The following is a 13,275-nucleotide window of genomic DNA, read 5'->3' as shown; positions in this document are numbered from 1 at the left end:
AAGATGGTTGGTGATGCTATTTTTGTAACTTCCTGCTAGCAAACTGCTAGCCATTTAACCTGTTGGGTTGCAGAGTGAGGCAGTTAAGGAGCCCTGGACAATTCGCTGTGAGTCTTAATGTTCTCCTCTGCAAAATGGGGATTGTGCTTTGCAAAACAAAAGTGCTGTAAAACACTCGTTATTTGTATTATTATCAAACTTCACCATTTGCTGATATCTTTTTACTCTATAAACAAGGCAGCATTTAGCGTGAGTGTTGGGGTTTGGAGGGGAGAATAAATTCATAAGTCTGCAGTCTTGTCCCCCTTTGTGACTCTCAGCCCATAGTAAGCACCTAGCAAATGTTTACAAATTGATGGATAGGTTTGTGGACCAGCTCCCAGTGGCCTGGAGAAGTCAGCCCACAGCAGGAGTTTGAGGCTCTGGTCATGTTAAGTGGGAGCGTTCCAGAATTCTGCTGTCTGGGAGTGTTTTTTCAACCCTAGGAGGCTTCTGACCAGCATGGCTCCACCTTCCTGGAAGAATCTCGGAATGTTTACTTAGGTACCAAGTTCTGTCCTGGAGGCTGGGGTTTGAGAGAATGAATGTTAACTCGTGTTAGTGAGCACTTACCGGGTGCCAGTCATTTTGTCAAGTGCTGGTTATTTTGCAGTGGTGAGGGAGTCCGCACCCCAGCAGGGGCAGGCAAGCAAAGGGGTGTGGGACTCGGAGTGACAAGGGCTGTGCGGAGGTCAGTCTCACCGTGGGCATCTAGTGACGAGGAGGCAGGTGGTGCCGTGCAGAGCATGGCCTCTGGAGGCAGCTGTTCCTCTTGCCTCTGCCTCTTCCCTCGCCTCTCTGAACCTCGTTTTCCTCAACTCACATACCATGAGGGTAATGACATCCACTTTGCAGGGTCTGATAAGAATTAAATCAGGTATTAAGCACAGAGCAAGAATTAGGAGGCTGCTAGTACACTGTAATTACAATTGCCCATTTGCAGGGCATCAGCAAACTTGGGCTTGAGCCACCATCAGATGCTCTCTTGCTAAGTCTATATGGTGCTCTGCGGTGAATTAGGGAAAGGCATCTGCCCCGCCTCCCCGACTGATGTCACTCAGTAGGCACATGGGTTGGCAGATTCCAGCCCCAGCTTGGCTGGTTGGGTAGCCTTGGGGGGTACATACCTGCACAGTCGCATGCAGTGTGCTCAGAGGGTGACTAATAGTGACATCGATCCCCTACATGTGGAAAGACCCTATGTCCCATTTTATGCCCATTGCCCTCGTGTGATATGCCTACCTTCACATCCACAAGTGTCCCAGTTTGGACAAGAAATTATAGGGTCTTCCTACTTAAAGAGGGCAAAATAAAATAAAGACAACAGTTCTAAAGCTTAAGACTCAAAAGGAATGTGCTTGATTATGATGGGGTAGGAGGACTGAGTGGGATTGGGAGTGGTGGATAGGCAGGAGGAGAATGAAGATAGACTCTAGCTGTGGATAAATCATGTGATTAGAAATTAAAAACTCAGTCTACACACTGTCTCGTACCAACGCAGACTATGGATAGTTGCTGCCAGATTTGGAGAGGGATTCTCTTTTATTCTCTTCTCCCCTCTTCGTTCACCAAACGTGAAGACCTAGTAGGCATGTGTCTCCTCACCCTTTCAATTACTGTCATGGTAGAAAAATGGCTTATGGCCAGAGCCTCTGAGCCATTACTAGCTGGGATTTCTATAGAAAATGGGACCAAATCAAAAGTGTGACCTTCCTACTCAGCATTTAAGGGAAGTGTTAACAGTAGGCTGTACACCATATTCATACTCAAGAATGACAAAATCCAAAAGGGAGGTGGACAAGTAGCCTTTGGTAAATGAGAGGGATGGATTGAATGTGGGTGTCTTGGAGCCGAGTTGTGTATCAGAGTTCCTGGAGACAGAGCTTTAGACTTCAGCTTCTGTAAAAACTGATGATGGGTTGTGAAGATCTCTCTTACTTTCTAGCTGTGTGACCCGGGGCATGTTACTGAGCCTCTGTGACATGCTTTTCACTCCTGGGACTTGGGATCATGCAAACTCACAGAGGTTTTGTGAGAGTTAAATGAGCTAACAAATGTGAACCACCTAGCATTGGGCCTGCCATGGAGTAAGCCTTTGTCAAATGTCACTTTTCTTCCCTATTCCTGTTCCCCAGAGAAGGCCAGGGGAAATATGTGTCCTGATGGCACTTCAATGACTTTCTCTTCTGGACTTTTTTTTTTTTTTTACTTGCAGAAAGTCAGAAACATGGCCCTGGATGATGTCGTGATCCTGAACGTGGACACCAACACCCTGGAAACCCCCTTTGATGACCTCCAGAGCCTCCCAAACGATGTGGTGGGTAGTGAGTTCACGCAGTGGAAATGAATGTGACCTTGGGGGATGTGGAAGGAGAGACGGCCATGGTTTTCCTATGGCCTAAGAACTGCAGTTTGTTTCCCTGTTCTCTCTGGAACCTTTGTCTCAGCGTAGAAAGTTAGAGAAGGTGGTTTATTTTTTGAGTCTTGTTTTGCTCTTCTGATTTTCATCGGAAAGACTGAAGTGATCTCAGTGTCTAGACATCTCCTCTGTCTGTGGGAGCCTGGGGGTCTTGCCACCTCTCTCCAGAGACCAGAACAGATCCTCTGAGTGACACCACAGAAGGCGGGTGGGAGGGCTCTCAGTGTCGGTGACTTAGGATACTTCAAACTTACTTGTTTTCCCCAGAGCTCTATCACACAGCGGTTTCTGCACGTAGCAGCGCATCTGGTGCCAGTGCTGTGAGTGTGGCTGCATAGCCTCCAGGTAGCTCTCTGTCACCTCGGGTCTAGAAAGAATTCGGGTTCTACTGAGCAAAAAGGAACTGGCTGCTCCATTTGCCACACTAACATCTGACTGGGCCGGGCGCGGTGGCTCACGCCTGTAATCCTAGCACTCTGGGAGGCCGAGGTGGGCGGATCGCTCGAGGTCAGGAGTTCGAGACCAGCCTGAGCAAGAGCGAGACCCCGTCTCTACTAAAAATAGAAAGAGATTGGCTAGACAACTAAGAATATATATAGAAAAAATTAGCCGGGCATGGTGGCGCATGCCTGTAGTCCCAGCTACTCGGGAGGCTGAGGCAGAAGGATTGCTTGAGCCCAGGAGTCTGAGGTTGCTGTGAGCTAGGCTGACGCCACGGCACTCTAGCCCGGGCAACAGAGCAAGACTCTGTCTCAAGAAAAAACAAAAACACCTGACTGCACACCTGTCTCGCTACTCAGAGTTGCCTCGTGGGCAGCTGTTTGAAGTACGCCCGTTCTCCCCCATTGCCTGTACAAATGAGGACTGGGCTTCACCGGAAAGTGTGGTTTTAATGTTTCTGGTTTGACCTCCATGGCTCTGCCTGCTAGAAGAGCTAGAAAGTTATTTTGACTTTCAGATTGAAAGGAGTCGATCTTCTTGGCCATATGGTTCTGACACAGGGCTCGGGTTTGTGTCTTGGTAGGGGAAGTGTTTTACCTGGTGGGCACTGTCCTCATCACTGACAGGAGCCCCAGTGACACCGTGTGGCTTTGCTGTTTGTTGATGAGTGGCTTGCGACAGGATTTCAAACTTCTCTGCCCTTAACTCACTGTGCGATTTTTCAGGGAGTCATCTGTCCTCTATAATGATGTTTTATTTGTAACATAATTAAACAGTGGCTGCCATTCATTGACTTGCTGCGCCAGGCACTGTGTCCTTGACCTCTCACTTCCACTTCCCACCACTCTGAGGAAGGCGGTATCCTCACTCCCACTTTGCCCACAGAGCCAGAGAGAGGCGGAGCAGTGAGTGAACCCACAGGGCCCCGTGGCCCTTCTAGTTGCCTTCTGCACTCGGGATCTCATTCAGTTAGCATCCTGGCCCTAGGGGGTCTGTGTTCTCTCCTTTTTTAGGGAGAAAAGAACCTCAGAGAACACATGGCTTGCCACAAGTTCTTTGGCTGTTCAGGGTCAAAGCTGAGATTGGAACCCCGATCTGGATGACTCCAAAGGCTGTGCTGCCTCCACTCTGTGTACACTGCCTCCCTTGGAGGCAGTGAGAGTTGACAAAACTTAGGCAAATTAAAGTGCCACACAGGCATGAGAATTGCAGGCAGTCATGTCAGGACAGGGTACGTGGTTAGTGTCTTAGGGCCTGCTGGCCATAATTTGATAATTCTTTTGATCCAAGGAGTCTGAGGCTTCCATTCCTGTTTCCTTTCAGTGGACAAGTACTTCTTTAAGCCGTGGGTATCTTAGGCATGGACCTGGCAATTGCTGAGTGAACGAGGGAAGTGAACCTGAGGTACATCAGGTGCAAGAAATGGCCAAGGGCCCTGGGGCAGCATGAGATGACTGACTGGCAGCTCAGAAACCATGGAGTGGACTGACTGGTCCCACCTGTACTGCTCCGACCCTGTGCTGTCACTGAGCAACAAAGAGGAAGCAGATCTTCAAAGAGTATATGCCACCAGGGGAAACAGACGTGTCAATTACATATATATTACAGTATAGCATAATAGGGACCACAGGGAAATAGGAAGCAGGCACAGAAGGGCCCAGGAGAGAGAGTAACAAAATTTGGGGGAGTATAATGGAGGCTTCCTAAAGGTGACAGATTCCAAGATGCCTTTTAAATGATAAATGAGATGGCCTCAGGGAAATAAAGTATGTTAGACAAGTTATGTTCCCCCTCTGAGCCTCAGTTTCCCACTTTTAAAAAAGAGTCCCAGGTCTGCTCTTAGGATTATTGTGGCAAATAATAATGGGATGGTCACCAAATGCTTGCCACAGTGCTTGCATGTTATCAGAGTTCCATAAATGGTACCTGCATTTGTTTTTAATAAAATTGTGGTTGATAATTGCAGGCAAGGTTGGGGGGACAATTGATTCCCTCCACATCCTGATAGTCTCAGCCTGCACATTGGGACCTCCTGTCTACAAGTTAGTCTGTAGCAGGGTTACGAATATTCTACGGCAGTGATTTCCAGCATGGGACTCTAGGTTCATTAAGGATTCCGAAGACAGTAATGGGGAGGGAATGTGGTCCATAAGGTACTTACTGTGTATCAATGGAATTCATAGATTGGAATAATGCTGCATGAGCCCTCAGGTTCTCGAGAGGAGAAATTATTTCCTTTCCATTTTTATGTCCCTGCATTTGGCATAGGACCTGATACTTTTTAGTATATCAGCACATCCATCCTTGACCTTACAATCTCCTCTTTTGCCAAAGATGCTTGTTTACTACACCTGACAGATTCTGCTTCTTAGACATTTTGCAAATCCACATCCTCTTCTTCATCCCTCCAAACCGCCACCTAATCCATGCTCTTATTTCTCTCCTGCACTTTTACCAACAGCCTCAAAACTGGTGCATCTGACTCCAGCCTCGTCCCTCCACTTCATCTTCTTCATGCACCAGAGTGACCTTTCCAAAAATATACATTAAACTATATTTCCCTCCTACTTAAAACTGTCCCAACAATGAACATAATTTTTAAAAAATCTTTTAAAGATAAAATATCCTTCCATAACTTCCCATTGCCTGTAGGTTCAAGGCAAGTTCCCTTTGTTGGCTTTGGAATCAGGCCTGTGTTTAAACCCTGGCTTCCTCACTCACTGGCCATGTGGTCTTGGACAAAATTACTTAAGCTTTCCGAACTTTAGTTTCCTCTTAAGGTTGTTGTGAGAATTAAATGTAATGGACATAACATTCAAAACGTATCCTGTAAATACAGTGTGTGGTAGTTGATGAATTATGGCTGTAAGTGATGACTAACATGGCATTCATAGACCCCTTTCATGATATGATCCTCCCATTCGGGGGGAGGGGGGTTTTCTCTAGCTTTAGCTCTCTCCCCTCCCTGCTTCAAACTCTATATTCTAGGTGTTTGGAACTATTAGTAGTTGTCCCAAACTTACGTGTTGCTTCATAACTTCATACTTTGCATACAGGGTTTCTTTTGTCTTAAATGTCCCACCTCATTTGTTAATCTCTTACTCATTCTTCAAGAGTTACTGTAATCGTTATCCAGTTCAAAACAAAACAAAACAAAACTTCCCTGATCTCTTCAGGTAGATTTGACCATATCTTTCTCTTTCTCTATGTCCCCACAGCCCTTTGTGTTGCTTGTATAATTGTACTGATGAATTACCCATTTCTGGCTTTTGCCATTTAATTGTGAGTTCATTAATGACAGGAATCAGGTTTTATTCATCTTTATTTTCCAAGGATCTAACAGCCACTGGATAGATAGAAGGATGGAAGGCACATACAAATTGGGTTATTTTGGTAGATGAAATCTTGCAATGCATGGCATCCATGCTGGAAACTTCATTAAAAGAGGTTTTGGTTCTGCTCCTAACCACAGTAGAATAATTGGAACTGGATTAATCCTCCTACCGTTAACAAGTAAAACTCTGGACAAATATGAAAAACCTTTTTTCACATATTGAGCAATAGGCAGTTCAGAACTGTGATCCCTGAGTGAAAGGAAGCAAGTGAGGTGAGGCCTATCATCCCACTGCTTCCTGCCTTGAGGCATCTTCTGGACACTGGTCGGTGCTAGAAGGGGAATTTCCAGCAAAGCACAACAGTCTTGCTGAGTTGAAAGGTTAAGGAACTGTTTGAAGGAGAAATGGTTTAAGTTTGTGGATGAGAGTACCAGATAGGAGGGAGCTATTCAGCAAAAGATCTCCAGAAATCTGAATCAACTAACCTGCTAAAGACTGATCTGCCATGTTGGAGGGTGAAACCCCTGACAGGGGACTATAAGATAAATAGTTCTGAGAGCTCACACAGGTGTAGGAATCATTCAAGTTCTGACCAGCCAGAGTAAAGAGATCTTGTTGAGCTCTCAGGATAATCACTAGAGACATTAGGAGGCCATGACTTGATAGTAGGTCTAAATTAGCTCTAGAGTAAAGGTTATTTTATCCTTGCCCTACAGAGCTTAAAATCAGGCTTGAGAGGCATAAGAGAGGGCTTTAGGGGTGCTTGTAGTGTACTGGTTTTTTGGGTTTTTTTGTCTCAATGACAGCTATGTGGGGAAGAATTCATCAAGCTGTACACCAATGGTGTGTACCTTTTTATGTGTGTATGTTAAACCTCAATAAAAAATTTTAAACAAACCTATTTCTTTTTTAAAAAGCCTTAAAAAGGTCAACCTGATGGGCAAGAAATCTACCCACCTGTAAAAATAAGCTTCAACTCTCTTTAAAAGAAGACAACAAAACCTAACACTCAAAAATATAACATTCACGGTATTTAGCATCCTATTTAAAAAGTACGAGACATGTTGAGAATCAGAAAAATGTCACCCCATTCAAAATTAGTCAATAGAAACAGACTCAGAAATGACAGATATTATAGAATTAGTAGACAGAGACCTTAAAGCAGATAATATAAAGGTTGTAAATATGCTCATGAATTTAAAGGAAGACATTATCTACTGATCTAAATGAGGAGAGAAATGGAAGATATAAAAAGAATGAAAGGGAACATCCAGAAGTGACAAATAAAATACCTGGAATTAAAAAAAAAAACAACTTATGGAATTAGAGATGATATGACGCTGCAGAATAAAAGATCAATGAACTTGAAGACATAGCAATAAAAACTATCCAATATGAACCAGAGAAAGGAAAAGACTGGAAAAAGTTAACAGAACTCAGTGTGACCCCATAGCACAATATCTAACATACATATAATTGGAGTCCCAGAAGGCAAGAAAGGGGGGAAGGAAAAGAAAATTTAAAGAGATTATAGCCATTTTTTTTAAATTTTGGTGAAAATAATGACGCTTCAAGAAGCTCAACGAACCTCAAGACAAATGGACCCCAACAAAACTCACAAAAGCACATCATGATAATTGCTCAAAACCAGTGAAAAAGAGAAATGGTTAAAGAAAAAAAAAGAAAGAAAGAATTACAGAAGACTTACCAGAAACTAAATAAGCCAAAATACAATGGAATGGCATTTTATAAGAAATGAAAGAAAATTTTGTCAACCTATAATTCTCTATCCAGTGAAAACATGCTTCACAAATAAAGGCAAAATTAAGACTGTTTCAGAGAAATAAAAAATGAGAGGAATCATTGTCAGCAGACCTGCACATAAGAAATGTTAAAAGAGATTCTTCAGGTAGAAAAAAAATGATAACATAGGGAAACTTGGATGATAGGGAGTGAACAGAACCAGAAATAGTAAATATATGGGTAAATGTAAGAGACTTTTTTCATTTTTATAAAAGATAATTGAATATTTAAAGTGAAAATACCAATATATTGTGTGTTATTACATAGGTAGATTAAAATGTATGGCAATAGTAGCACAAAGAACAGGGTGAGAGCAGAAGTGTGCTGTGTAAAGGTTCTTAAGTTACCTGCATGTGTAAATTTGTATAATATTACTTGAAGGAAAACTGTATTAAGTTAAAGATACATGTTGTAAACCTTAGAAGAGCCAGCAAGGGGGAAAAATAATACAGAGATATATGGCTAATAAGCCAATATTGAAGGTCCAAAAAATTTGGTGGAGGAAAAGAATAAAGGAACTAAACACAAATGGAACAAATAGAAAATTAGCAAGATGATATATTTATTCAGCAATGTTGATTATTACATTAAACCTACATCTTCTAAGCACTCCAATTTAAAGAGATTATCAAATTATATTTTAAAAAAGCAAGACCCAATTATATGCTGACTACAAGAATTCCACTTTAAAGAGGTAGATAAAAAGCAAAAGGATGGAAAAGATATACCAGGCAAACACTAATCAAAAGAGAGTTGGTGAAGCAGAGAGACAAATGTTCCTAATAGAAGAATTCTAAATAATATCTATAAATACTGTCCTCTCCAGGAGAAGGGGCTCAATCTCCCTGTGATCCCACTTGGGTGTGTGGAAGACTTAGTGATTCACTTCCAAAAAATAGAGTATGTAAAGAGAAAAATAGTAACTTTAGTGGAGAAACCGGCAGATACTACATTAACCAAACAATGAAGTTTAATGTCACCAGTGATGTCATGTGGCTATCATGTAAGCACTGATGTGATGTAAGGAGAAGGATACTTCACCTTTGTGGTATTCTTTCTAAAAACCCACTCTAATCATGACAGAAACTTCCAATAAACTCAAATTTGGGGACATTCTACAAAATACCTGACCAGTACTCCTCAAAACTGTCAAGGTCATAAAAAACAAAAGAAAGAGACTAAGAAAGTGTCATAGACCAGAGGAGACTAAGGGGACATGACAACTAAATGCAATATGGGAGCTTGGATTGGATCCTGGGATAGAAAAGGACATTAATGGAAAAACTGGTGAAATCGCAATAAAATCTGGAGTTTAACTAATACTAATGTACCGTTGTTGGTTTCTTGGTTTTGAAAAATGTACAATGGTAATAAGTTATATTAGGGGAAATTGAAACTAGGTGAGGAGTATATGAGTGCTCTTTGTACTATCTTTGCAGCTTTTCTGTAAATCCAAAAATGTTCCAAAATAAAGGTGTATTTTTAAAAAAGAAAAAGAAATGAAGAAGTATTGTGAATAACTTTATGCCTATGATTTTGACAAATTAGATGAAATGAGCAAATTCTTTGAAATACGGAAATTATAGAAAGTCACTGTAAAGAAAGAAGAAATAGAAAATATAAAAATAGCACTATTTCTATTAAATAATCTTGAATTTGTGATTAAAGCTTTCCCACAAAGAAAACTCCAGGCCCAGATAGCCTCACTGGTTAATTCTATCACATGTTTAAGAAGAACTAATACAATTTTATACAAACTTTTTCAGAAAATAGAAGTAAAAGAAGCCCATGTCCCGCCTTATTTTATGAAGTCAGTGTTACCCTGGCATGAAAACAAGACAGAGAATTTATAAGAAAAGGAAAGTACAGACCAATATACCTCACAAATAGATGCTAATATTTTGTTAAAGATTTTCACAAGTTGAATCCAGCTATGTATAAAAGGATAATACATCCTTTTTTAAAGATGTGAATATAGATTGGCTAATATTTGAAAATCAGTCAGTTCATTTAGTTTACCATATCAACAGGTTAAAAAGGAAAATGATATTAAGACATATGCAAGAAATGTGTTTTAGAAAAAATTCAACACCATCCATGATAGAAGATCTTAGGGAACTAGGTATCCTCTTTGTGGTAGCATCTAGGAAAGACCTGCAGCTCGCATCATACCCAATGGTGAAAGACTGATTGCTTTCTCCCTGAGAATAGAACAAAAAAGGATATCTGTTCTTCCTGTCTCTACTCAGCATTGCACTGGAGGTTATAACCTGTTCACTAAAACAAGGGAAAGAAGTAAAATCCCTAAAGATTAAAAAGAAATAAGATTGTCTTTATTCAGACAACATGATCATGTATATGGAAAATCGTAAGGAGTCTCATAAATGAATTTAGCAAGGGTACAGGAAAAACTATACGAGAATCAAATGTGTTTCTGTATACTAGTAATGAGCAATTGAAAAATGAGATTTTTAAAGTACCATTTAAAATAGCATACAAAACGCAAAATACTTAGGAATAAATTTAACAAAATATGTTTAAGATTTGTATCCTGAAAGCTATAAAACATTTCCGAAAAAATTTTTAAAGACCTAAATAAATGGAGAGATATCCCATGTTTTGGATTGGAAGATTCAATATTTTTTTATTCAATATTTTTAAGATGTTGATTTTCCCTAAATTGATCTATAGATTCAATATAATCCCAACCCAAATTCCAGATGGCTTTTTTTTAAAAAACTTGACAAGCTGATTATAAAATGTATATGAATATGCAAAAGATCTAGAATAGCCAAAACAATGTTGGAGAAGAAGAACAAAGTTGTAGGACTTATATTACCTATTTTCAAGCGTTAACTCTAACATTATGGTAGTCAAGACAGTGTAAATAGACTCGTGGGTCAATAGAACAAAATAAAGAATCCACAGTTAGACCTACACATAAATGGTCAATTGATTTTCAACAGATATGTCAAAGTAATTCAAAAGGGAAAGGAGAGGATTTTTTTTCCCCCACAAATGTGCCAGAACAACTGGATATCCATATGGAGAAAAATGAACCTTGACTTTTACCTCATGCAAATATTAGCTCAAAATAGATTATAGACCTAAACATAGAAGCAAAACTATCAAATGACTGGAAGAAAATATAAGAGAAAATCTTCATCAGCTTGGGGTAAACAGATTTGCTAGAAAGGATATAAAAAGCACACATCATAAAAATTGATAAATTGGACCTCATAAAAGGTAAAAAACTTATCCTCTTCAAAAGACATTATTTTAAAAATGAAGGGGCAAGCCACAGACTGAGATAAAATATTCTCTGAAAAAAAGGACTTTTTTTCAGAATATATAAAATATTCCTAAAACTCAATAATATTAAGACAGCTCAATTGAAGTGGGTAAAATATTTGAAGAGACACATCACAAAAAAAGATAGTCAAATAGCCGTTAAGCACATGAAAAGATATTCAGCATTGTTAGTCATGAGGGTACAAATTAATATCATGATGAGGTACCACTGTATACTCGCTGGCATGGCTAAAATAAAAATGCTGAGAATTTCTCATAAATGTGTATCATAAACATGTCCCAAGCAGTCCCACTCCTTGGTATCTACCCAAGAAAATGGAAACTTATGCACATGGAAACACATGTATGTGTATGTTTAATCAGCCCCAAACTGGAAACAATCCAAAGTCCTTCAACTGGTGAATGTATAAACAAACAGTGGTACACTCATGAAATGGAATACTACACAGCAATGAAAAGAAACTAACTACTGATGTAATCAACAAATGGATGAACCTCGCATACATGTGATAATGTGACATTCTGGAACAGGCAAGACCACAGAGATAGAAATCAGCCGATGGTTGCCAGGGTTATAAAGTGGCACAAGGGAAATTTGGGGAATGATGGGCCATTTACCTCTTGATTGTGGTGATAGATGTATGACTATAAAAATCTTTCAAAATTCACAGAAATATTCACTATAAGTGGTAAATTTTAATGTACGTAAATCATACCTCAATACACCTGATTTTCAAATAATTTTAAAACTGACAACACGAAGTGTTATCAAGGTTGTGGAACAACTTATCTGGAACTCTTACTACTGCTGTATTGAATGGTACAACCACTTTGGAAAACAATTTGGCAATATTCTGTGAAGTTAAACATATGCCTACCGTACAACCCAACAATTTCACTCCTAGATTTTCATCCAAGAGAAAGGATAATATATATCCAAATAGGCTTGTACATGAATGTTTATGGCAGCTTTATTCATGGTAAACACTGCCAACAACCCAAATGTCTTTCAAGTGGTAGATGGATAAATAATGTGTTATATTCATTATTATTATTATTTTATTACTTTAGAGACAAGGTCTTGCTCTGTCGCCCAGGCAAGAGTGCAGTGGCACAATCGTAGCTTATTGTAACCTCCAACTCCTAGGCTCAAGCGATCCTTCCACCTCGGCATCCCAATTAGCTGGGACTACAGGCACATACCACCATGCCTGGCCCCTTGTTTTATATTATTGAGTCAGTATTCCATAGTAACACACTTTTGATACACAAAACAACATGAATGAATGTTAAATTCATCACACTGAGCAAAAGAAACCAGATACAGAGTATATCCCATATGATTTCATTTATATGAAATTGTAGGAGAGAGAAAGCTGGTCTGTGGTGGATGAAAGCAGATCAGTGGTTGCCTTGGGTAGAGAAGGAGGCTTCAGGGTCTGACTGCCAAGGGGTACCAAGGAACCTTTTGGGAGGAAGGAACTATTCTCTTTCTTGATTGTGGTGGTGGTTAAATAGGTGTATACATTGGTCAAAACTCATCAGACTGTACTTTGAAAATGTATGCATTCTATTGTATATAAGTTATATCTTAAACATTTTAAAAAAGAAGCAGCCTTGGAAATTAATTTTAAAGGCAGATTCCAATATTGAGAATTCTCGATTTCAGAATAGCTCTGGATTTTCACATGATTTATGAACATAAGCAAAGGGTAACTCTGGAAGCTCTGGCTTTCTGCTAGATGCCCAGACAGTTTAGTCTCAAATTTTATAATCTTGTCTCAGTTAGCTTTTTGTACTCTTAAAAAAAATAAATAAAGTTGGCCAGGTTAATGCCTTGTACTTTGCTAGGTTCCATAAAACTTGCAAAGGTGTTGTTTTCACTGACAATATTGCATTGTTCCCTAGCTGTGGATTTTGGCGGAG

General features: G+C 39.9%; 1 protein-coding gene across 11 annotated transcripts in view; it reads left to right on the top strand.

The window, feature by feature from the left end:
• DENND1A (DENN domain containing 1A) overlaps positions 1 to 13,275 on the top strand; it is a 499,384-nt gene that overhangs the window by 313,795 nt on the left and 172,314 nt on the right. For all 11 annotated transcript variants that reach the window (XM_069476764.1, XM_069476762.1, XM_069476766.1 and 8 more), the window contains one exon: positions 2,255 to 2,356. In XM_069476764.1, coding sequence (XP_069332865.1) covers positions 2,255 to 2,356 — 102 coding nt within the window. The remainder of the gene's footprint in view (positions 1 to 2,254; positions 2,357 to 13,275) is intronic.

The sequence above is a fragment of the Eulemur rufifrons genome, chromosome 7, assembly GCF_041146395.1.
Source record: "Eulemur rufifrons isolate Redbay chromosome 7, OSU_ERuf_1, whole genome shotgun sequence".
NCBI classification, from domain to species: Eukaryota; Metazoa; Chordata; class Mammalia; order Primates; family Lemuridae; genus Eulemur; species Eulemur rufifrons.
This window is presented reverse-complemented; position numbering and strand designations above follow the sequence as displayed.